We start from the raw sequence: 27,948 nt of genomic DNA on the forward strand, positions 1-27,948 counted from the left end.
GAGCTTCCGTACAAAATAATGTGGTAGTTACGTAGGTCTGTATAATTTTATTTTTTATTTTATTTTATTATTTATTTATTAACTTAAGTGTATACAGCTTATACAAGTACAGTGTCCCACAAAACAGTTTCCACGGTTTGACATTAATAGAGTTGTGTCTGCTCGTTCACTGAAAAGATCGCTCCCAACTCGCTGCTCGCTGTGAGTGTACTAAATGTACTAGAGAGCAGAATCATTTGGGAGTAGTTTGGTCTAGTACAGTGCAGGGAATCGTGTGTTTTGTACTATTAGTACATGTCCTACACAAGTCTACTGTATAATGTATGTGAGTGTTATCGGAAAAAAATAAAATATAGTGCCAATCGGGCTGAGGTGTGATTTTACTCTCACATTAATTCAATTTCACGCCGACCCCAAATAATGGGAAAAAGGCAAGGGAATGATGATGACATTAATTGAATTTCAATTTATTTATTTATTCATGTTTGAAGCGCTAGTCATGAAATAGTCACTACTTTGAAAAAATCTCGTATCTCACGCTGCTCCTCAAAGCTAAAACGCAGTAAGTCTATATGCATTCCATACATACTACAATTTTCTTTTTATTTGACAGACGAAGATACAAGTTTTTTTTAAAGTAGTGACGAAATGCACCGTCTAGCTTAAGAAGTGATCTGAAGAACATTACCTTCTTTACCGCCGTCGGTTATGGGGAACGAGGTCTACAGAACGAAACGACCGCGATTTTTGTTTCTCACAATGTTCTAGTTCTGAAGACCTTGTGTTGAACGACTTCCGAAAATACTTACATCAATGGCTACGCGGGCTGTTGAATTTATTGCAAAAATATTGACTTAGACTGCCTAAAAAAATGTTTATTCGGTATTTTTTATAGAAATTTTACAAAAACTCACGTGTTGATGCTCTGCGTGAAATGATAATGATTGATGAAATCTTACGCCCTTTCTTGTGTCTCAAACTGCATATTAATTATAACAAATTTTATCTAAAGCGGATGGGTAAGGGGTACACCAAGCGAATGCTGCCCTTGAGAGTGCCGTAAGTGTTAGTGCGTTTTCACATTATCCGATCCGATATCGGATGTCGGCCTAATATCCCATACATTACAGGCGCCATCTTGGATTTATTCTATTGAAATCCTTCCGACATCCGATATCGGATCGGATAATCTCTTCCCCCCGCGCGCGGCCGGCGCGAGACAAGCATCGTTTACGTATCTGTCTATGTCATTAATTTAAAATTACTTATACGAGTCTTTTACTTACAAAAATATCACAACTTACAGTTAACGGTGTGTACTCTGTGTTTTAAGTGTTAAATCAGACGGTAAACCTGTAATTTAAGGACAAAATCTGTGTTTTAATATTTCTTCAACCACGCCGGTAGATACTGCTAGCTTCGCTCGCTGGCGCGGTGAGTCATCCGTGCGCGCTGCCCGGTTTGTGCGACTCCCCCCTGTACCACGATCGCGCCGGGAGCGTGATAGCTGTCGCTATACTGTCGTTTGAGCGCTTGGTACGGGAATCATGCAGTGTTGCGGTTGCCACCAAAACATCTTAAAAGGAGAAGCGGCGGTGACATGTACTTCAAAAACATGTAAGAATACGTTTCACGCGGCATGTGTCAAAGCCGAGAAGTTATTAAAAACAGACGAAATTAAATCATGGATCTGTCCCAATTGTGCAGCTAGGACGAGAAAGGGTGGGGACAACACACATACTCCAGTCCGACCAATGACGGACAACATTACGCAACGAAAAAAGATCCCCCAGACTGTGACCCCTGCTGATGACGACGTTGTCACGCCTATGGACCCTCTTCAATCTCTTTCTTCGGAAATGAGCCGACTCCATGAGACCATTGCGGGACTGCGAGTAGACTTAACAACCCGTCTAGACGAACTAAACTCAAAGCTGGCGAGTTACGAGCAGCGGATTAGCTCGCTAGATACTCTGGAAAAGGAAAATGCGCTTCTCAAGGCCACCATCGCTAGCATGCAACAAAGAATAACAACCGAAGCTCAGAGCCACCTGAGGAATGAGTTAGAGATCTCTGGCCTTGAAGAGACCCCGGGTGAAAATCCCTATCATTTAGCTATGACCGCAGCCGTGAAGATTGGCGTTGAACTACACGATTCGGACCTCAGCTACGTGACAAGGGTAGGGCCTAAACTTAGACCCCAAAATATTGATGACCAGGATAACGAAACCCCCCTGCGACGCCCTTTAGTAGTATCTTTCACTCGGCGAGTTAAACGGGACGAGTTTTTGAAACAGGCGAGGGCCCGCCGCTCCGTAAAAAGCAAAGATATAGTAGGTGACCTGGGGTCCGATCGTACGGTCTACGTGAATGAAAGACTCACCGCCGAGGGTCGGCGGTTATTTCGTAACGCTAGAACATTCGCGTCCGACCATGGATATAAATACTGCTGGGTCAATCACGGAACCATATTCATTAGAAAGAAAGACGCAAATGCTGGTAGCCCCGCCATACGAATCAACTGTGATGACGACCTCAACGGCCTCCTCCGCACGGCAAATCCACCGCACCCCGACTCATCCTAACTGGCTTTTCTATGACATTACTTACCGGTCACTACTCAAATTGGCTTTCCTTGTAAATAGTCTCTCATTTTTGTATAACCTACAGTTTTATAATTATTTGTTTTTTACGTTAAACACCTATACTGCGCTACACTCAAATCACCAACACATTTACTTACACACTTTTTCACAACATAGCTTGCTGAATTTTATTATAAAAACCAAAATTAATACTAACACTATCGCACAATTTTCAAACGGTGTAAGCAAATTAAATCTATTTTTAAAAGTGGCAATATTAACCATCCTGTTATGTAAAAAAACTTTTTTCCCAAATTTATACCCCTGGATACCCTAGGTCTTTTAAACAATATTGATAATTCTTTTACGAGCAGTTGCCACAATATAACGACTTTGGAAAATTGTTCGTATATAATTTCCAAATATAATATGAAAATATTAAGTTTAAACATTAGAAGCATCCAAAAAAACTTTGTTAACTTCACGATTATGCAACAAAGGATGAAAATAGACTTCGATGTTATTGTTTTGAGTGAATGCTGGTTGAATGAGTATTCGGTTCCGGGAGTTATTCAAGGGTATACGTCATTCTACTCAAAAAAATATATAAACAAATCGGGAGGTGTTGCGATCTACGTTAGGGATAAATGGTCACCACTGTTTTCGGAGCTAGACATCGAAGAGGCAAATTGTATTATGGTAGAGGTCCCAAATTGTTTTAAAGTAATAGCTGCATACAGATCCCCTAGCTTCAAAAATCCTGACCGTTTTATTTCGTCACTTGACGCAATACTTAAAGATATTGGCTCTTCACCTTGCCTTGTATTCGCCGGTGATATTAATCTGGATATCCTGAGCGAAGCATCTTCTGACTCCCACGTTTTGGATTACTTAAATGTTCTGTCTGAACATGGACTCTTTCCTAGCATTGATAAAGCCACCCATGGAAAAACATGCCTGGATCACTTATTCACACCAGCTAATATCCAAACTGAATCTATTATCTGTACGGCTGATTTAACTGATCACGACATTACTATGGCAGGTCTTTCCGTTGAATTTCATTTAAAAGAAAAACCCACCCGTGTGAAAAATATAATTGATTATGAATCTATAAAGTCAGAACTGCAAACTGTTGACTGGTCATCTATACTGAACGATAATAATCTAGACAACGCTGTGAATTCATTCTCCACCATCATTTCTAACACTTTAGCGAAATATTCGAAAACCGTCAAAGTAAGCCGATCCAAGTTCTCTATTCACCCTTGGATGACACCCGGGCTCATCAAGTGTTCTAGGCACAGAGACGCATTACACGCACAATACCGAAAGGACCCCAATAATGAACTAAAAAGGCGTATTTACACCCGGTACAGAAACTTTTATACCCGCCTTGTTAGAAGGTTAAAATTTGAATTCGATAATAAGGAGTTAGCTCAAAACAAACATGCACCTAAAAAACTCTGGGATACAATTAAGCGAATCACTCACAGAACTAAAAAAAGGACTTCAGCCGACGATCTATTGAGAACTAAGTCATCTGTAGAAGAATCTCTCGATTACTGTAACGCATATTTTTCAACTGTGGGCTCAAGTCTTGCGGGATCTATTTTATCTAAAACAAACGTAACCCAGGAAACTCTTGCCTCAAATTTCAGTATTAGTTCTTCTCGCAGCCCATCCTCGTCCTTTTTCATTGAGGGCACTAACCAACATGAAGTCTACAGCCTCATTCAAGCCCTAGACACCACTAGCTCCCCTGGAATGGACGGTATAAATAATAGACTCCTTAAGGAAATTGGTAGCGTCATATCTGAACCTTTAGCTGCAATTTTTAATCTCAGTATATCCACGGGTATGTTTCCGCAAAATTGGAAAACAGCTACTGTTATCCCAATCCATAAAGGTGGACCCAAGGATATACCCAGTAATTACCGACCCATTTCTCTTCTCCAAGCTTACTCTAAGTTACTAGAACGTATAATTAATAAAAGATTAATAAAATTTCTAGAAAAACATAATCTTATCTCTGATCAGCAATACGGTTTTAGGCAAGGGAGGTCCACGGAGGACGCCGTTACACGTTTGACTGAGACGGTCGTCTCCCATTTGGATGAGGGCCAAAACTGTATCGGCGTCTTCCTGGACCTCGCCAAGGCTTTTGATACGGTCTCTCTTCCCATCTTGCTTCGTAAGTTGGAATCCCTCGGAATACGAGGTTGTGCTCTTAAATGGTTTCAGAGCTACTTAAGCGACAGGGACCAGTGTGTCAGTATCAATAGACTTCATAGCCAAAAAGAACGGGTTTCATTTGGAGTCCCACAGGGAAGTATACTTGGTCCCACCCTCTTTTTGGCTTACATAAACGATATAACATCGGTGCACCTTAAAAGTGGCAATATCCTGTGCTATGCAGACGACACCGCTATAATTTTTCATGGTCAGTCTTGGGAAAACGTCCACGATATAGCCACTTCTGGTCTCAGAAATATATCTGCATGGTTGAGTCAAAACCTTCTAACCTTAAATACTGGAAAAACTCAGTTTATATGTTTTCACAAAACCGCTCGATCTATGCCCCCTTCCTCAATTACGTATCTAAAAATACATAATAATGATTGTCGCTCCACTGATCATATGTGTAGCTGTGGCAAGATATACAAAACGAGCTCAATTAAGTATCTCGGAGTAGTGTTGGACGAAAACTTAAATTTCAAAAAGCATGTATGTCTCACAGCAGCACGAGTTCGCAAACTAATTTATACAATGAAACTACTCCGAGACGCTACCAGTGGACACCTCTTAAAAACAGTATATTTTGCCTTGTGCCAATCTGTCATAAACTACTGTATTCTTGTATGGGGAGGGATCGCAAAGACAACTCTTTTGATACTTGAAAGGGCTCAAAGAGCTGTCCTAAAGGTGTCCTTGCGTAAACCCCGCAGGTATCCAACTGTGGACTTGTACAGAGACGCCCAGGTCCTCAGCGTTAGAGGGTTGTTCTTGTTGCGGGCCGCCATGCGCGTACATAAGACCACAATCAACCTCTCGTCGTATGAGGAGATGTTGTCGAAGAGAATTTTTAAAGTTCCCACCGCTGCAGTTAAAACCACTTTTGCTAAGCAATTCCCTAACTTCCTTCTGCCTTTTATTTACAACCAACTCGTCAAAGATATTGAGATTGGAAGCTGCACCGTCCTAGAGGCTAAAAAGAAATTGCAAGTTCTTCTGTTAACTTGGGATTACGATAAAACCGAATCAATACTTCATGTAATATCGTAATATCTTGGCTTGGACGCTTTTTACACACATATATGCATATTAACATACACACAAACTCACACACAACGCTCGCACAACGCACACACACACACACACACACACACACACACACACACACACACACACACACACACACACACACACACACACACACACACACACACACATTCATTCCCCTTTCTGCACTTCACATACGCGTAGTTACATAGGTACTGCAATGTAATTTAAGTTAAATAGTTTAATACTAGTTTAATATTAACTAGAATAGTTTTAAAATTAATTAGAATAGGTACTTTTTGTTTGCATTGTTTCAAACCTAAGCCGCATGGCCTGTTAATCCGTAATTGCTTGGTTTCCACGGGACAGGCTTCGCCTAGTGTGGGACCATAGAACTAATTGTCTGTAAATCTTTATGTTAAATAAATATTTCATTTCATTTCATTTCATTTCATTTCATTTCATTTCATCCTTGTATAGATTACTCATATGAGAGATAATTTCGACCTCGACAGCTGTGACCTGGGTGGCCGAGCGGATAAAGAGGCATTTCCCGCGATTGGAAAGTACGCTGGTTCAATTCCAGCCTCAGGCACCAGAGGACTTGGTCACTTTTTCTTTCATATGTGTAATTTATTTCGGTTTTAAGATATGTACATTATGTACTATCAGCTGCAAAAGTGCATGGCGAATTTATTAATGAATTCATTCATATTTTCTCCATGCACTTTTGACCTGATAGTACCTACTTTCTTTTATTGATATCTTTGTAAGGTAGAAAATACAACAACAGTATTATAGTAAAAATCGCCGTGTAATAAATAGGTAACAATTGTCAAATGTTTAAATCAAGGATTATTTATATAGGACTAGCTGTTGCCCGCGGCTTCGCTCGCGTTAGAAAGAGACAAAAAGTAGCCTATGTCACTCTCCATCCCTTCAACTATTAAAAACGAAAAAACTTAATTATGTATAAATAAAATAAATAACAATTCATATGTAGATGTAGATGTAGTGTAGGGACGCCTGGCCGGATACAGGCGGGCTGTCGATCGCTGGTGCGTTCATTCAGCCCAATTCCCTGGAGTTGGAGCTGCAGGTTACTGTCCCGGCTGCCCTCCCACACTTCTCTCCTCAAGTCTTCTTGTTTTCCTGCAGAACAGAAGGACATCTTTAAGTTCGACATCCTTGAGTTCATCTTCTCTCAAATTGTCTCTGCCGAATGTATCATATCGCGGTGCCGCATACATGATACACTCTGCTAGTAAGTGCAAGCTAGTCTCCTCCTTACCACAATGTGGACAGGATTCGTCGCTACTGATACCTATTAACTTCATATGTCTGTTGAGAGTGTTGTGTCCCGTTACGATGCCGGTCAACATTCTTAGACTATTCTTACCTAGTTTCAAAAGATACCTAGTTCTCCTTTGGTCTCTACCTTCTATCATCATCTTCATTTGTCTACAACTGGTCTCTTTTTCCCAGTCTCTTTGTGCTTCCATCTCTTTTATCTTCTCAATGACTCCTTTCGTGACGTCAGCTGACATCGGCAGAGCCGGTTCCGGACCCAAGACAATTCATATGTAACTAGACTCCTTAACTCAAATAATCTTTTCAATTTAAGATTAGCAGTTAAGTATGTAATAAATGCATGTACGTTTCTTAGAAATAAACAGATTTTTTTTTTTTTTTTTACTATCTGCACTTAAAAAATCGCGTCAATTCGTCGCTCCGTTTTGCCGTGAAAGACGGACAAACAAACAGACACACACACTTTCCCATTAATAATATTAGTATGGATTTACAATCTTCATACTAGGAATCGTACCTCCATTTTTTAGCGCCACCTATTATAACTACATTGATAATGCCTATTATTACATTTTTTTTTTCAAAATGTGTATTGACATGATATCCTGAATTCCTGGGGCCCATTTCTCAAAACTGAAAGTTACAAGTTACAAGCGGAAGTCTCTTTCCAACTTGTCATATTAGACATTGACAACCGCTTGTAAATTGTAACTTGTAGCTTCGAGAAATGGGCCCCTGATATTAAAATAAAGAACTATGTCATTTGTTCTTGTAAAAAAATAAAAACATGCAAAATATTTGGGGAAAATATGATTTTGGCCACTTCCAGGCTGCAAAACAGCGCCATCTAGTGTTTTAAGCCTAAGCCCATACATTTCATAGAATGAAATGGAATTGTCAGTGAGGCAATTAATGTCACTACAGCCAACGCCAAATTTTGAGATTGGTTCTGCCATGGGCAGTGGCAAAATGCCAGGCTAGTGCAAAAATGTTGATGATGTGATGATGATGGTAAACCACGTATGTGACGTATGATACATACATACATATAATCTCGCCTGTGTCCCATAAAGGGATAGGCAGAGCACATGCACTACTAAGTTTCAGTGCCACTCTTGGCAAAAAGGGGTTGAAAGAAATCCAAATCCACCACCACCCACCACCAACCACGTGTGATGTCGCATTGATACCCGACAGTGAAGAACAGTCTTCATTAGCTGCAGTAACGCAGTAATTGCAGTAATTATGAAACGATTTCGTTTCCATTTAATTGTAACTTCCTGCGGCCGATCCGCAAAAAAATTAAAATTCCTTCTAACTAGGTTCCTTTTCCCTTGAAACGAGTCTATTTCACGGTTAACAACTAAATTCGCGAGACAAAGCAGTGTGTGAGCGAGACGGCGCATACCGTCAATGAAAGCTACGCCGGCTCTAACCCTACGCCTCAGTCAGCCTCGACAAGATTTTATGTCCCTCCTCAGTTGGGAGGGGGGGGGTATCCACTATGGGACCGGCAAGAAACTCGGCGTGCCACTTCTTTTATTATAATTAACATGCATTAAATATTGTAACAAGGGACAATTTAGCAACCAAAAGTATTTATCAAAAAATATTTACAGATTCAGACTACGTACTCTATGAAAATTAATTTCAATAAATTATATTATAACTTTGCCCACTCTTTCTAACATTGCCTGACTCGAAAATAGTAGTTCTTCACATTATAGACAGGTGTTTGCTGTCTAAATCTAATTCTTGAGTGATAGGACAGTGACCACCATTGGAACGGTTATTCGGTAAAGAATCACTATTTTTCGAGCCAGGTAATGTTAGGTAGGGTAGGCAAAGTTGCGTGTCCTAACATTACATTCATATCCAATAACTATTACTATAATATGTATATTACGACGACCGGTCTGGCGCAGTCGGTAGTGACCCTGCCTGCTGCGCCGCGGTCCCGGGTTCGAATCCCGGTAAGGGCATTTATTTGTGTGATGAGCACAGATATTTGTTCCTGAGTCATGGATGTTTTCTATGTATATAAGTATTTATTATATATTATATATATCGTTGTCTGAGTACCCACAACACAAGCCTTCTTGAGCTTACCGTGGGCCTCAGTCAATCTGTGTAAGAATGTCCTATAATATTTATTTATTTACCTATTTATTTATTAACCCTTAAATGCATAGTGATGTATATGCATCATACATTTTTGACTCTATTGACAGCATGTCAAAATTCAAATTTGAATCTTTGTCAAAGTCATGCGTTTAAGGGTTAAAATGAATATATTATTCTGTTTCAATTGACAAAAATACTCGTTTGTCTCGGCATTCAAATATTTCACAAAAACTTATTTTTTACTCGCAAATCAGGTCAAAGGTCACAGATCTGTAGTTTCAACTAAAAAGTTTTCAACCTTATCTAATAGCAAAGGTCATCCAATAACTGAGTTTTTTGTGAAACCAATCGAAACCCAATGCCCCATAAAGCTAGATTTCATAAAGGTTACCTAATTTTAATTTCTTGGCGCCGCTGTCACGTACAAATCGTACAATTGACCGATTGTCAATGATAAATCGTGATCGGTATTGCGTTGACGTTTCTTGGAAAAATTACGTGTAGCCACGTTTTTTAGAAAAAATACGAGTAGTAAGAACAGATGTGGATGGTAAAGTCCTTTTTTGTTCAGTTGGTTTATATAACATAACTTTTGGTTAAAAAAACAACAATTAAGTATCTATTTCTTATATTTTACAAGTTTTTATTTACTTTTAGCTGTCCCGTTATCTGTCTGTATTTTCTTGCAAGTAAAATTTGACTCACTTCCCGATTTCCGGTTTTGCAGACATATGTAAATCACGTGACAATGCAATATTATAGTATCATAGAGCTGATCTCGGGCAGTTATCGGATGCCTTTACCAACACCTAAGATTAGAACGATCACTAATCTCGAAAATGCTGTGGCTAGCCTATCGAAAGAGAACCTAGCTTTCTTATTAAACATTAATAACCCGAATAGTCTTACTGATGCCATCATTAGCAAATTGAAACAATGCCTCGAAATAAATACAACTACGACCTTAGTTCCGCGCAAAAATCGTATTATTAAGCCGTGGATTACATTGGGAATCCTACGATGCATCCGGAATAGGAATAATATGCAAAGGAAACTGCGCCTAGACCCAGACAATGTCACACTACAAATTACGTACAGGAGGTATAGAAATCATTGCAATGGCTTAATTAAAAAACTTAAACGCAAGTACGACAAAGATAATTTAAATAAAGCAAGTAAAAATTCAAGGAATCTGTGGAAAGAAATAAATAAAATTACTCACAGAAAACAAACCAAAAATGACAGTCTGCAATTGCTTGATAGTTGTGCAACTTCTCCTCAGTCATCTATTAATTCTATTAATCAATATTTTTCAGACGTCGGTAAATCACTAGCCGAATCTATCAAATCCAATAGTAACTACTCTATAACAAATAATCACGCCAACCACATAAGTACTAATGTTAATTCCTTTGTACTTTTTGACACCAATCCCAATGAGGTTTATCTCATCATCTCCAACCTTAAATCAAATAGCGCCCCTGGCTGGGATAACATCCCCACTAAATACCTAAAGCTTGCCAGTGCTATCATGGTCCCCATCATCACACACTTAGCAAATATATGTTTTAAATATGGCATATTTCCTGACCCTCTGAAGCAAGCCATCATAACTCCTGTTTATAAGAGTGGGAACAGAAACTTAGTGTCGAACTATAGGCCAATTTCTGTATTACCGGCTTTATCAAAAATTCTAGAAAAACTTATTAACACTAGACTTATAAACTATATAAACAAGTACAATATTTTAGCTCCTAATCAATTCGGTTTTAGAAAAGGTTGCTCTACCGAAGATGCGATCATATCTCTAACCTCTAAAATAGTTGAAACTGTTGATAAAAATAAAAAGTGTCTCACTGCGTTTCTTGACTTGAAAAAGGCCTTCGACACGGTATCTGTACCCACTCTTATAAAGACATTGGAATTGATTGGCATCAGAGGAACTCCACTTTTGTTATTAAAAGACTATCTCGGGAATCGCAAGCAGAGAGTTAAAATAGACAAACATGTAAGTGATGAATGTGATTTAACCTACGGAGTTCCACAGGGCAGTGTATTAGGGCCCACGCTCTTTCTAATATACATGAATGAACTTTGTAATCTGCACATCGATCAAGGGTCTATTATTGCTTATGCTGATGACACAGCGGTTGTTTTTTATGGAGATACCTGGGATGAAGTACGTAGAGTTGCGGAACTCGGACTAGCCAAAATTTCCCGCTGGCTCCAGTCAAATCTTCTCACCCTAAACACCGACAAATCAAACTATATATGTTTTTCAAAATATATAAGAACACAACCACCCCATATGTACACAATCAGGATCCACAACTGTAATGACTTAAGTCAAACTAACTGCTCTTCTTGCTCACCTATCACTAAAGTTGATGTTGTTAAGTACCTGGGCATTATGATAGACCAGCGACTAACATGGCATGCACACACAGAACTGATCATGTCACGTACTCGTAAGCTTATATGGACTTTTAAAAATCTAAGACACATTGCGACCAAAACTCTTCTCAATCAAATTTATACTTGTTTAGCGCAATCTGTTCTTACATATTGCATCTCAATCTGGGGTGGAGCCACTAAAACCAAATTTCTCCAATTAGAGAGAGCTCAACGAGCGTTGCTCAAGGTCATGTACCTTAAACCATACAGGTTCCCTACCGACAAGCTGTACGAAATTAGTGACCTTCTATCGGTGAGAAAACTGTATGTGTGGAATGTGACTCTTCGAAGACACAAAAGTACTAAATATTGTAAAGTGGATACGTTAACCAGGTCCACAAGGAAAAAGAAACGTTATGTTATCCCCACTCCAATAACAAAGTCTGCTTTTGCTAGGAGGCAGTATATCGCCCTATCTGCTAAATTATATAATCATTTGGATAATGACACTGACCTGTACCCCTTTTCTTATAAAGAATGTAAAAATAAAACACTAAACTGGCTTAAAACTAAAACCTATGCAGAGATAGAAGACTTGTTAGTTAAAATCATCTAGCTCCTATCGAAACTGAATATTTAATTATTTATACAATTTTTACTCGCATGTTAACATATACTTCACGCACTCTTTCTCTCACACGCACACACACACTCTCTCTCTCTCACACACACACACACACACACACACACACACACACACACACACACACACACACACACACACACACACACACACACACACACACACACACACACACACACACACACACACACACACAACGCGCGCGCGCTCACTCCCGAGTGGCTCTTAAAACTAACCTAGTGCTTTCTTCTTTTAATTACTATGCATGATCTCTGTAATGTTAGATTGTTACACTAATTAATTTTTAATTTTCAAATCAAAATGTTATTTTCTTGTTTACTTTTAATAACTTATGTTTGTTATCGTTAGTTAGCAACCCAGTAAGGAAGAGCGGTGTCTCTTGACACAGGTATCTTGTATACTTAAAAAGAGACACCATCATGTATATTGTTAAGTTCTGAAGTTAATGAATAAACCATTTTTATTTATTATTTATTTTTTATCTGATGATGGAACAAAAAAGTGGCTATATAAAAACTGTTATGAAATTTCGTATTCCCATCGAGTATGGGGTTTTTAGACACGTCTCGAAAAGCAGTAGATGAGTGTTGAAAGAAAATACAGTCGGCGATAAAAACTTGTGCCAAAAATGTTTTTTTTTTGCGAAAAACTTATTTATCATTTGTTGATTTCTCGAAAGACTTACAGAAGAAAATTCTGAGTTTAATAAAAAGCAATAATCCAGGTGGTTCTTTTTTTTACGGAAAACCACCAAAAAAAAACATTATGTACAGTACAATTAATGTCTTAAAGACACACATTCTGACCATCAAACACAGTTATGAAAGGTCACAGTCCTTTCACCCTATCACCACATCTTGTAAATTGATCAAAAGTCACTCCTGAAAGTAATAACGATAGCAATATGATTTACCCAACAGGTCCCCCAGTTCAGACCTACAGTTGTAGAAAGCGGACAGAAACAGAATCTAATGCAATTTGTCGCATTAAAATTACGCAACCTTCAGCCGTTCCAAGTCTTTGCAATTTTTGTTTTGCGTCTTCCGTTGCGATATTAATTGGCTTTGTCGCTAATTATTGATGAAACGTTGCAAAAATTTAATTAGGAAATTGTTTGAATTAATTCGGGTCGTCATGATGGGATGTTTGGTGTTTACATTATTTTTAACCCCCGACGCAAAAACGACGGGGTTTTATAAGTTTGACGTGTCTGTCTGTGTGTGTGTCTGTCTGTGGCATCGTAGCTCCCGAACGGATGAACCGATTTAGGTTTAGTTTTTTATTATTGAAAGTTGGGAGTGTTCTTACTCGTGCTTCATGAAAATCGGTCCACTATGTCGCGGTCGGGGGTTTTTTCAAAATTTTAATTTTTAAAAAACTTTGTTCTTTATTTTTCGCCGTATCTTTTTACGTACCACTTCAATTATAAAACTACCTACTGCTATATTTCGGAAATGTTGAAAATACTTCATTATACGCCTTTCAATGCTGCTTCATTAGAGGTAAACATATAATTATAACTCGAACCAACCGAACCGAATATAACTATGAGGAAGAATTTACTGAACTGAATTCTAAGGAGATAATTGTTATCTTCACACATTCATTGAATCCTTGACATTCTGTGACTTTTGGACTTCCGCGATTACCTTACGTTTGTTATACCGAAATGTTTTACTAAAAATATAAATCTAATTTAAACTGTTATATATTTAATATGTCTTTGGTATCGGTAACAAAATATGTACCATAAATATTAGCTGTGTTACTCAGGAATTTCTAAGCTTATTTTTTTAATTATAATACAATCTTAAATTCTTGAGAAAAACAAGAACTAGTGCTGATCTTATACTGCCAAAAATTACAATATGGCCAAGTTTGATTCATAACATGACATCCTTCTTGTGGTTTTGATTTGTATTGTTTATAGACATAGTTATGACGTCTTTTCATACAAAGTTTCATAGAACTGTTGGCACTTACGTATGTTAAAGGGAAATCATCATATGAAAAACGTCGTAAGTCTAGCAAAATTATTGTAAGACTTAGACCATTTATTGGTACGAAATTACACATATTTCCTTAGAAAATGTGACTGATACAGAATTGATTGTAATTGGCGAATGATCTTGAAATTGTTTATGGTTATGACTGTTTTGTCAAATTACTGACGTGACGTGGACTTCTTTCTTAGAATGATTTTGGTTCCTTTTTGCTCAATTAACACTGACATTTTTGTTTTTTCCTTTTACTTGAATCCTATGCTATTTTTGTGAGTGCCTATGTTTTAAATTAGACTGTCTTGTACTATTAATATAAATTTATTTACTGAAAATTACTACTAAATTGACTAAAATTTAAAATCTTTAAACATAATTATGTATTAAAATATTGAAATGAATTGATTTTTTGTTTGGCCATTATTTTTTAAAGTTGTCTCCCTGGCACTGAAGCTTTTTTTTGGTTTTACAGGCGTGATTGTATGTATGTATGTATGTAAAATATTGAAATAAAATGATTTTTTGCAAGGAAAGTTGTCTCCCTCTTTTTTTGGTTTTGGAAATTTTTATGTAGTTTCCACTCAGAATCGCGAGCTCTTTCAATCCTAATAGAAGAAAAAAATGTCCCAAGGTTTTTTTCCCATTACGTCACCATTTTTTCATACATTTTGTATGGCGGTAACGGAATGGAAAGTTTGAAAAACGTATGGAAATCGTGGATTTTTTTTTCTTCTATACGGATCGAAAGATCTCGCGATTCGGAGTATGAATCGCGTAAAAAGAACCCATGTTACTAAAAAAAAAAAGTGGCATGGAAAACTTTGAAAAAAAATGGCCCGTCTGACCGTAGGTAAAATATGAAAAAAGTTAAAGATCAGTCTACAATATTGCCCAGCATGCAATCAAACGATGTATTCATAATATTTACAGACATTAAGATGAAAAATACGACAAAACAGTAATGCAGTTATATGAATAAAAATTTCCGTTGCGTTATTTTGAAAATACCATTTAAATTTGTTATTACACAGCTACTTTTTGCGGTTTTACGTTAAAAACAAAAATGCAAAGTAATAACTACAGATGAGATGTTTGCTAATGTAACTCGGTTACGTATAACCTCATCAGTTGCTAAAATGTAGTAAATACATATGGAGGGTTAAATACTTACTCTTTTTTTAGATGAGGAGGAAAACGTGTGAAATATTAAGTTTCGCGTGCAAACCGCGTTTTCTATGATGTAATGGAAATTGTGTGAACTCCGCTAATGACTAACATTACCAAGTTTTGAGTTTAATTTGGATGTTTCTTGAACATAAAATTTGTTTTAGGTAATCTACCTTTATTTTTAACTTCTGAGTAGCAGAAGCGTCTGCAATCGATGCCACTAGGCTTAGAATAAATTTAAAAGTGCAAAATGTCTGCCTTGGGTGAAACTTGAACTAACGGCATCTGCATCGATACTCCAGCGCTCTGCCAACTGAGCCACCAAGACTTCAACCAAGCCAGCCAAATTTTCCACCACTAAGGTCAATGGGACCCGTAGCGACATCTACCGTAAGAGTGTTAAATTTCTCCAAGGCAGACATTTTCCACTTTTAAATTTATTCTAAATCTACCTTTACTTGCGAACGTATTACTTTTTAGGGTTCCGTACTCGCAGTCACCATTCTATATCCATCAGTCGATCCAGTCCAGTACCTGGTGCCGTAACCGAATGGCATTTCTGCGACGCGAAGCGAAAACGAAACGCGAATGGTAGTCTGGCTCTGTCGCGCCAATATGCAAGAGTGATAGAGATAGATCTACCAGCGTCTCGTTTTGTGAGTGTTTGTGCCATTCGGATACGTACTCTTTTAGAGTATATTACTCGTACCTAAACCCAAAGCCCTATTATACCAATAAAATGAATACTATCTACAGTTTACATAATCTGTGCCCCCCCCCCCACCCCCCCGCCAAGACCGGATAAAAGGAAGGAATATATGTAGGAAATACTAGAATCACTCAAAGCTAGGAAGTTTTGTAGAAAAAGTAATAAAAAGATAGTATGGTACTAACTTGTATAAAGTTTAGGGACAAAAAAAAAAACTTAAGTTGATGTCCGCTCGGAGCTAAATAAGATTAGCAGGCCACCGCGCGACGTGCTAAGCACTTATCCTCGTTTGCCAAACTCATTAGTACACTTTAAATAATTAAACACTCTTACATATTACGTAACCAGTCATATCCACACTTTTACCATTTGTGAATCTTATTACGACGAAATAGAGCCCATTGACAGTGATATTTTGTACAACAGGATTCGTAGCCGAATGCACAGACGCTCACGATAAAAATCGAACTGTCAAAGGCATTGACCTAACTGTTTTATCGACTTATCGATAAATATTTGTCACTTAACGAAACAAAGTTAAAGTAATGATCTCAGGCTTTTGGATATACATACGAACAAATTAACGATGTCCCTAATTAGCTGACCGCCACTGTATTTTAGTATAATAGCAAAGAATAAAACGGAAAATACTTTTATTTTAGAATTTCTATACGAAACTTATCATGAAAAATTAAAAACAAACATTGCTAAAAGTAGGTAATCTTCATTCAAAATAACATAGTCGAAATCTAAATTTGTACTTAATATGTTTTCTTCATCTTCCCTGTAGCAAAAGAAAAAAGTCATTATTATTTCAACATTGATTATGGATACCTAATGCGATATTATTCCGTAACATCGATAAGTCGATAAAACAGTTAGGTCAATCCCTTTGACAGTTTGATTTTTGCTATGAAGAATTCCGCTCTTTGATAATAACTCTTTCGTAGCTATATCTATCGCTCTTGCGTATTAGCGCGACAGAGCTAGACTGCATTTCTGTCGGCGTCTGGCGAAGCAAAAAAAAAAAAGTTATTTGTTTTAAAAGGGGGCAAAGCCATTCGGCTAGCCAACTATCAAAAATGTATGTGAGCGGCCAAAGTGGTCATAACATCTGAATCTCTTTATTTTGAAGGCATATAACGTGTGTGTGTTTTCAAAAGCATTTGAGTGCCTGTCCCATGTGGGGGGCAGGTTAAGAATTTCACCATCCCTTTCCTCCTGTAAGTGTTGTAGAAGTCGACTGTGAGATATGGGTTCAACCTGTCATTGTAATATCAACATTCCGTTTTCTTTCAGCCTTGTTCTGCCTTAGCTTATGTTCTGCTTACCCCATTTGGAAATACAAGCGAGAGTGTATTTAGAGTGCGTGTCCAGATATTTTTGACCACCTTGACCGCTCCGATATATCTGATGGTGACTGTACAGTCAATTGGAACCCTAGGCCACTCTACAACCATGTCAAAATGACAAGCAGTAAGAGAATTCTTACAGTCTGATTTATAACGTCACTATGACATAGTTCTACAGTGGCCTACACGGGAAGCATGGTCGCGCGATAGACAATAAAATAGCAGGCCGTCCCTATCGCACTATTTGTAAATGCGATAGGGACGGCCTGATATTTTATCGTCTATCGCGCGACCATGCTTCCCGTGCTAGGGTTCCAATTGGTTGACTGTACTGTCAACTTGTAAACTGTCAATTTTATTGATCATATATAAACTTTATTACATAGATCAGAAGGCCCGTTAGTGGTCAATGTGTTGATTTCAGTATGTAGGTAACTGTTACATAAGCTTTTATTAGGCAATTTGTGTTTTGAGGTCGTTGACTGATATCGATAATTAAATGAATGTACTTTTTTGCAGGTAAGTGGTGACAAACGTGTGGAAATATTTGGACAAAAGTAGTGCGAGTAAGTTTTGACCGCGCTAAACTCAACTAAAAACTTAAAAAGTGAGTTTGGAAACTTGTAATCTATGTAAGTCGATTCGCATGAAATAAATTGTAATAATAATAATAGACTTCATTGCCCTTATGGGCACCGTTATTATTATTATTAATAAGGGAGCATATTATGTTTGTTCTTAAGTAATATGGTTAAATAGCTACATTTTACACATTTGCGTCACAGACACTGTCAATCTGCACTCTCCAAAAATGGAATAGCGCGAATATGCTTGGATAATTTAATCAATTTTACAAAAAATGTTCATCCCGTTAAAAAAACATCATGGGTGGTTTTCCGAAGTGGTCAGAAACAAATCTACACAATCGAAAAATGCGTACACACCATTAAAATAAATATTCTGCTAATAATCTTACTAATGAACATTTCTCGATCTTAAACAAGATAAAAAACTCTTTATAGTGTACAAAATAAAGGTTAATTTAGAGTGGGATAAGGCTGTGAAAAATTACCAATCGTTGCAATTTTTTTATTCGTGTACAGTTAAAATACCTACCGCGGAGAACAAAGTTTCTGATCGAAACTTAAGACGTATTTTTGTTATGAATAAGGTTTCATTTTTTACAGCAAAAAGGTGAGGTTTGATGTAATAATTAAGGCTTTTAAGCTTTTAAAACTGTGGTCGAAATAATTAAATACGGTAATGTTTGGATTCGGAAATGCAATGGCTTTGATTGATACATATTTTTGACTCGGTCGATTCATGTTTTGCAATCTTAATTACGAGTTTTATCCAAATTTATGAGATAATTTGGAACGAATTATGCTACACAGGGCTTTTAATCCCTGTATGCTTCTGTTTTAATTTTGAATCAAAGACATACGTAACTCCGTATCGATAGCTACAGTCTAAGAAAAAAACGTACCTCAGAACCATATAGGAAAAGGTACGGTGGCCTAGTAGATGCCGTTAGACCTTTGGGGGACGCTCGGCTAGATGGCGCTAATATTAATATTTGACATTTTAACACATATCAAGCTAAGAATATGGGCCAAATTGTCAAACCTAAGGTTTAAAATTTTAAGCTAGTGTCGAGAGATGGCAGTCTATGCACTGTGATTACACATTTTACTTTGACAGTAACTAGATATAATACTTCATCCTCTTTGTTTTGAATTAAACATTTTTTTTGAAATAGGTAATACTTATAAAAACTTCTTGAATTACGCAACATCACTGAATCATTCTTAAAAAGGTGTGATTATCCTAATAGTTTAATCGCGATAAGATTTGATTAATGACAGCATGTAAACAGTATCTTCATTGAAATACTGACAAATGATTCGTTTGTTTAAAAGCTTATTATAGTTCCTCGTTTTTTGCGAATAAAAAATCGCATGAACGATTAGGAGCCATTTGCCACATATCTAAGTTATTACAAATCGGCCAAATGCGAGTCGGACTCACGCACGAAGTGTTCCTTACCATCTACATAAATATAATTATATAAAAGAAGAAACTTGACGACCGGTCTGGCGCAGTCGGTAGTGACTCTGCCTGCTACGCCGCGGTCCTGGGTTCGAATCCCGGTAAGGGCATTTATTCGTGTGATGAGCACAGATATTTGTTCCTGAGTTATGGATGTTTTCTATGTATATAAGCATTTATATATTACATATATCGTTGTCTGAGTACCCACAACATAAGCCTTCTTGAGCTTACCGTGGGCGCCTCGGTCAATCTGTGTAAGAGTGTCTTATAATATTCATTTATATTTAATATTTAAACTGACTGACCGACTGACATATCAACGCACAGCCGAAACCATTGGTCCTAGAGATTCGAAATTTGGCACGTAGGTTCCTTATACGGTGTAGAGGAGCACTAAGGAAGGATTTTTCAAAATTCACATATTAAGGGATTGTAATGGAGGTCCAAAGTTTATGATGAGTTATTAGTACGCGGGTGAAACCGCGGGAAAAATCTAGTTATCTATAAAGACTCACGTGAGAATAAAGGACGAGAGCTATTTGGTCCAATGGGGTACCTACTTCACCACAGTGATATTGACACTGACAATGATGCACCTATTTCTGCGTTGATAAGTAACGTTGTTACTCAGCGTCATTATTTTTTTGTTGAACAGGCAATGTACGGCGAAGTGTAACTATTTGGCGGCAATTGTCACTAATTGTGAAATAGGTCACAGTACGCCATTCGAGGCTTGAGCTCGCTAGTCCCTTATGCTTTTTGAGCCTACGGTGGAAATTTTGTCTAAGCTGGTTCAGTGTTTTTAGAGCGAAATGGTAATAAACAGGCAGATGGGGTTACTTTCGCATTTTTTTATATTATAAATAAATAAATATTTATAAATATTGGGGGACACCTGACACAGATCAATCTAGCCCCAAACTAAGCAAAGCTTGTACTATGGGTGCTATGCGACGATATACTTACTTATATTATGTATGTACCCATATATATATGTAGAGGAGATATATGTATTTACTACAATTCTTATGATATAAATCTTTATCAAAGATAAAGTAATAAAAACATGAGTTGTCAAATACATTGTTACGTTTTTGCACCGTCGGCATAAAATTTATTATCATATCAATCCAATACAATGATTGACAAAATGAACACGTACGAAACGTAATGATCAGTAGCCATGGTTATTGTTATCCATGATTGGAAAGTGAGAAAAAACATAATTAATTTATATTATTGGCAACCTTCAAATCAAGAGTGAACAGGCACCTTCTGGGCGAGCTCACTCCATCGTAGGCCGCGTCTTTGCCTTTGGCCAAGAGTAAGCCCATTTATAATAATAAAAAAAAAATCTCATAAATATCATTAAAAAAACATTTATTTATGTTTGTTGAATGAATGCCACTGCGATATGATGCGGAGACGTTTCTTTAAACTTATCCGTATTAGCGTAACTAGATCTAATTTAGCGTGCGTATGTATATTAAAGTGTGAATCAGGTTGTAAAATATCTTACATGGTACCAGTCTTAATTTAATATTAATTAAGTCTTAATTAAGAGTGTTATTGTACAATTTCACACTAAATAAATAAGAAAATAATAACGAAATATAAATAGGCCTTACACCCTGACGGGTGTTGCCTCTGCGTGTGTCCCATGATACGGGCAAGGGCAACATCCGCCCGGTGTACCCCTTACATTTCAATAAAGTGTCGAAAGGGCCTCTACGCGTTGGCTTCGGCCCCGCGCACGCCTCCCAAAGGTCCGGAATACCATTGTTCCGTGATGGGAAAGACATACAAATTAATATATTAATATAAGGTTAATCGTGTCTGTGTAATATCAATTTTTACGGTAGGTTTGAGAGAATGCATAGTTTTCTTTATCTTGATAAGATATGAATAAGTGTAGGAATGCGATTGAAGAAATATATTATAAAATGTCGTAAATTAAAAATAATGCATGCCTGTATTAGTTATATTTGTTTGTTGATGTGTTATAGATGAGGTGCGTTGGGGTAATTTCGATATCGGTAATATTTTGGACACCCCTGTTACTGTAATGCTCATCAGTGTATATTTCGTACTGTTGCTAAATTACCGTTGTTTTTGTTTACCGGAAAAAAAAATATATACTAGCTTTTGCCCGCGGCTTCGCTCGCGTTAAATTCGAAAATTGCGGAACGCTTCATACAAACTTCCACCCCCCCAACCCCCCTTTTAGGAAACTCGGAGGTTAGAAAGAGACATAAGGTAGCCTATGTCACTCTCCAGCCCTTCAACTATCTCCTCTTAAAGAATTACGTCAATCCGTCGTTCCATTCCATTGAAAGACGGACAAACAAACAGACACACACACTTTCCCATTTATAATATTAGTATGGATTATGTCTATATTCTATATTATGTCTATAGAACAGAAATTATAGTATCATAAAATTATATCAATTATATTATTATATGTTCCGGAAAATCCTTATCATTTTTACACAGAAACAGAAACAAAGTAAAATATAAAACGGTTCCTCTTTATTTTACCTCATTTACAACAGTGTTGACTCAGATTTAGATAAAATAATATAAAAATCAGCCGGACTGTTTGAGTTTCGAGTTATTTATGTTACGTATCGCATAATAGCCAATACAAACAGTTTTTGACGGCGTCTCGGAAAAGGCTTACCGCTCTCAGCTGCAAATGCAACGAATTTATGTTAATTTAGATTAAGCTGTATTCTGTACCTTTTGTTTTGCCGACGGTATCCTGAACCACGGATCACCACAGATAGAGGGAGTATGCCACCGCGAGCTAGTAAGCTATCGGCTATAAAAACGAACAAAAGATAAGCACTCCCGTGCAAATAAAAGAGACACGGCGATATTGATAGCTCACCGCTGGGCAAGTAACTATAAACATCGCCGTGTCTCTTTTATTTACGCGGGAGTGATTATCTTGTGTTCGTTTTCATAGCCGATAGCTCAAAGTTTACTAGCTCGCGGTAGGACCAGTGCCTATAATAGTTATTTGTAATACAAGGGGGCAAAGTTGTATTTTAACGCCGAGTGTGGAATTGAAGAACGAGCAAGTGAATCCTGAACTTGGCGAGTTTTTCAACACACGAGAAGTAAAATACATTTCCACCCGTGTGTAACACAAAACTTTTCCCCTCACTATAGCGAGGAAATTACAACGCAAAAAAACGCGTTTATCACTGCTTCCAGTAATTCCACAGGTGGTAAATCACCTTCATCAATAAATACATTCACTTTTATCAGTTTTAAAGCAAAATTTGACTATATTCAAGGTCAAATTACTTTATCCACTAGTGGATAAAATACGTTTTTACCCCCTGGTATTAAAGGACAAAACACGTGTTTCCGAGCTAGTGAGGGGAAAATAAATAAATATTATAGGACATTACTACACAGATTGACTGAGCCCTAAGGTAAGCTCAAGAAGGCTCAAGAAGATAACTAACATTTGGAACATACCATGAAATAGTCTACCGTTGTCCCGTACAAACCGCGAAATTTTCTGGAAATTGGCTGCTGTGGATTTTTATCTAAGACATTGTGCAGAATTATGTTCAGAAAAATTATTACCTGTTTTAGCGCCGAACAAAATCGCATCACACAAAATATAATAGGTACGTTTGTACTTTGTACAATGTGACAACCCATGAAATGCTTATTTACAAATCTAAAATTGTCGTTTTTTTTTTGGAAATATCACTAAAATAATGAATTTATTTAGGATCGGAAATCTTGTTCTATTTACAAATCTTCTTCTTATAGTGTCGAGGTTCCTTTTTTATACAGTAAGGTAGATGTCCAACCCAATAGGTAGCAGCATTAACACAGCCCTGGCTGTCGCGTCTCTCAGATCGAGCTCCGAGCAGTTTACAAATCTAAAACTTACGGAAACTCAAAAATTGTCGCTTTTTTCGGAAATATCACTGAAATAATGAATTCATTTAGGATCGGAAAACTTTAGGTCCCGTAAAGAAATTGATAGTTTCGAATTTTTCATTTGTTCCAAATTGCAGTGATAGAAAACAGACAGACAGACGGACAGAGCGGTGCCATAAGGGTTCCTTTTGTACCTTTTTGGTACGGAACCCTAAAAACGACATAATAGACGGCAAAGTGCGCGTAGCCAAGATGGAAATCGTTTTCTTTTTACTGACCTTCCATATTAATGTGACATAGACATTGGTGTTCCATTCGCCACGGCGCGCAAGCGATTGGCACCTTCGCTTAGCACCCATCAGTCGCGGTTACAACATAACCGCGTTGACGATTCATAATATTAAAGTATCAGAGCGCGATCTTTAATCTCAGTTGTACTACAGTTCGTGTTGACGACCGGTGCGTGCGTATTTAAAAAAAAACTTTTTTTTTCAATTAGTAATTTTACGTCACATTGAATAGTGCAAGTTCGCGAAGTGCTGTAGTGTAACGAATATTTGATAGCAATAAAAACAGGTCACTTTTTTGTAAGATGACCTGATTTTATTGCTTTTCAGTATATAGTGTGGTGTTTGCGAGTTTTCGGATATTGTACCTCATAATGTGGAAATTCTAAAAGACCTATAAGGTGAGTGCGGACAAGTTGCACATAGTTTCCAATAGTTATTGTACGAATGGCTGATACATAAAAAAATCAAAAAATATTTAGTTGTTTCCAAAAAGTTGACAGAATTCAGATTGGTTCTAAAAAACATCGAAACTTTAGCTTGGAGTTTTTTCTCAAAATATTAAAATATGGATATTTTTCCTTTAATTTCAAAATAGGTAATAGCGCTCGCAGACGTTTCTGCATGATAAAAAACAAATTAAAAGACGAAATAAAAAGAACCGCCAGTGACAACTGGATGTCAGTAGCCCAAGATAGGAAAATTTGGAGAAAAATGGAGGAGGCCTTTACTCGTCAAGAGGTCCTTAATAATACCAATACCTGAGACATTGTTAAGAAAATATTATTCAACTTTTATTATTAGCTAGCTATACCTACAATTATTCAAGTCTGCATGAGATATAACTAATTGACTTAATGTTTTTTATTTAATTTAATTTATTGATGTAACGATAGAGTGTTTAATGTTTTAATGATGAAAAATGTATTTATAATCAAGTTTAGATTATTAAGGAATTGAATGGCTTAAATAAATAAATAAATAATTTCTTAATAACATTTTACCACCAAATTGGGGATTTTCCCTTTTCAAATTTCCGTAATCTCCTATTCGAATTGTTAGAAAATTTTCGCACACTGAAATATTCTCGAAACCCAAAATGTTTCAGTGTGCGAAAATTTTCTTTTTGCGTATTCTAAGGGAGGTGGTCAATTCTGAATAAGCACCATCTTCATTAAGAGCCAACGGTAAATATTCAGTTAAAGTTATCAAGGGGTCAACATTCTCCTAATGGCGTCGGTAGGGGGCACAAAGTGATTCGTTTCGGTACGACTGTAAAAAATAAGGCCTCATGGGGCTTATTAACATTTTATGGTTGTGATTTGAATATGAGGTCTGTATTGCAAAGTGGGGCTTGTTCAATGAACGGTTTTTGAAACATTAACCCTTTGCTAGAAATAATACTATATCTACTTCTCTTTCCCACTCCTCTCACCCTAACCCACCCCAACCCTCTCACTCACACACTTTAAATCTTTTTACCCTCTGCTGAGTACGACGTCTAGTGAATTTAGGGCGGCATGGGTTCTTGGATATCTATACATGTATCTATCTATGTATATTAAAGCTAGGAACATACTACGCGGACGTCCGCGGTCGCGCGACCGCGACCGATCAGTGTGCACGGTCTTCGGGACGTGGCTTCGGCTGACCAAAACATACAGCGAGCCAGATTTCGATCGGACGTCCGTGCGCTCAAGGCCACGTCCACGACCGACGACCGATAGTTTGTGTTAAGTGTATATTCATTGTTTAGATTCGCGTCCGCGGTCGCGCGACGGCGGACGTCCGCGTAATATGTTCCTAGCTTTACTCATACCTAGTGTGGTCTACCATTGAGTAATGTTGCCAGACCTCAACTGTCGGCAACACAAATGTCATATCATCATCTGTAAAGCCTGACCAAAAATATATGACAAGGCGCCATGTTGCGGATTTTCATTAGAACTATTTTCTTCATACTAACCTGAACTGTCACCCCATACATCAGAATAACAGCGCCCTCCTGACAATAATCATATCGTCACTACTTTTAAAAAATCTCGTATCTCACGCTGCTCCTCGAAGTTAAAACGCAGTAAGTCTATATGCATTCCATACACACTTATTACAATTTTCTTTTCATTGACAGACGAAGATACAAGTTTTTTTAAAAGTAGTGACGATATATTTCTGTTCAGGCTTTAGAACTGCAATCAATGGATAGGCTATGGGGAGAGCTTATCATCTGTTGGGCCGTATGCTTGTTTTTTTATGTACGGTCAACCATTTTGAATCCTAGGCCACTCTAGAACCTTGTTTTATTGACACTGCTTTACTTTCTATTTAAGTAGTAGTAGTAGTAAAACACTTTTCCCCTCACTAGCTCGGAAACACGTGTTTTGTCCTTTAATACCAGCGGGTAAAAACGCATTTTATCCACTAGTGGGTAAAGTAATTTGACCTTCAATAAAGTCAAATGAACTGCTTTGAATTTGATAAAAGTAGGTGAATCTAGTAATAAAGATGATTTACCACCTGTGGAACTACTGGAAGCAGTGATAAACGCATTTTTTTGCGTTGTAGTTTCCTCGCTATAGTGAGGGGAAAAGTATTGTGTTACACTTGGGTGCAAATGTATTTTACTTCTCGTGTGTTAAAAAACTCGCAAGTGCTCGTTTTTCAACTCCACACTCGGCGTTAAAATACAACTTTGCCCCCTTGTATAACAAATAACTATTATTGTACCAGAAAATAATACAACACACAGGAAAAAGAGCTTATTACAAGTACAAAGGCGAACTTATCCCTTTAAGGGATCTCTTCCAGTTAACCTTTGAGCAATTGAGGGAGAATTGGAGATGGTTTAAGTCGCGTTGACATGTATTGTGGAAAGGTTCTACAGTGGCATACGATTTAACCCTTTAACGGGCAAGACTCAAAAAAATCGTGAGTTCAAACCTCATCGCCATCCTGTAGTCCTAAAAATTCTGAACAAGAAAAAAATACAATAAAATAGTCATACAGGCTGGTCTTTTTTGAGACCAGTGCCCTATAAAGGGTTAAATTGATTTCGTTACACCCTTGATGTACTTTGTCGCTTTAAAAAACGGATATTTAATTTATTATTGTAAATTTAAATATAAATAAGACCCTGAATGACACTCATATTGACATGTGACACTTCCCATACATACATATTAGGCAACCGATACACCAAGGGCAAATATGTGTTGGATGTTTAATGCTCATTAGCTTTGGAATTGATTTTAAACAAGATTTCATTATCTATTTAGAACAAAAACTATTTACTCGATTGCCATTTCTAAAAAAAAAAACAATATTTTCAAAATCTTAAGAATTGCCCTACGAAGGTGTCTGTTCACCCTTGATGTGAAAGCGGCTGAAAACAAAACATATAGGTAAATGTAATAAAACTATAGAAACGGATTATATCGCGTATAATGAATTTACAATTCATCCCGACGTTTCGAAAACTACAGCCTTCGTGATCAAACGGGTGACTGAGGAAAAATTACTATGTGCAAAAACTACCCACATACAAGAAATATTAATGAACCATAAAATAATATAGAATTTTAAGGCTGGTTTCACACACTGTTAATAAAGCTAGTTCTATAATATTCAAATAAAATACATTTACTATGTTAAAAAATAAAATATCTAAACATCTGCAAATATTTTTGCAGCCTAAGTACCTACCCTACAATGGATTTAACAGAAAAATATATACTTTTTAAGGCTAGTAAAGTCTACATATGTTTATTATGTTTATTGTCTATTATTAATTTTATTAACTACTTGTCTCGCAAATTAAATTATACAAACTATAATTAATTATCTATTATCTTTTGCCATAACTCATATAACGAATATTTACCATAAACAAAACAATATTATGCAGAAAATATATCATGTTCGGCAGAACTGATAACTCGGTAGGCCGGGCCGTGACATAATCGTGACAGGTTCAAAACCAAAGGGTCATAAGTGTCAATGACAATTCATAGTTATTCTGACAGTTTTAAATAAGTTAACATAAAGAGTAGGAAGTAAAGATTATTGATCAAGAAATAACTCTTTTTATAGGTTTTTTTTTATTATATTATCGA

General features: G+C 37.1%; 1 protein-coding gene across 1 annotated transcript in view; it reads left to right on the forward strand.

Annotated features, from left to right (window-relative positions):
• The first annotated feature begins 1,012 nt into the window (after nucleotides 1–1,012).
• The window catches only part of LOC125237749, a 214,418-nt gene continuing 187,482 nt past the window's right edge, over nucleotides 1,013–27,948 (forward strand). Inside the window, 1 exon segment of the mRNA XM_048144922.1 lies at nucleotides 1,013–1,059. Within this exon segment, the coding sequence (XP_048000879.1) occupies nucleotides 1,016–1,059 (44 nt within the window). The 5' untranslated portion in view covers nucleotides 1,013–1,015.

Source organism: Leguminivora glycinivorella, chromosome 22 (genome assembly GCF_023078275.1).
Source record: "Leguminivora glycinivorella isolate SPB_JAAS2020 chromosome 22, LegGlyc_1.1, whole genome shotgun sequence".
NCBI classification, from domain to species: Eukaryota; Metazoa; Arthropoda; class Insecta; order Lepidoptera; family Tortricidae; genus Leguminivora; species Leguminivora glycinivorella.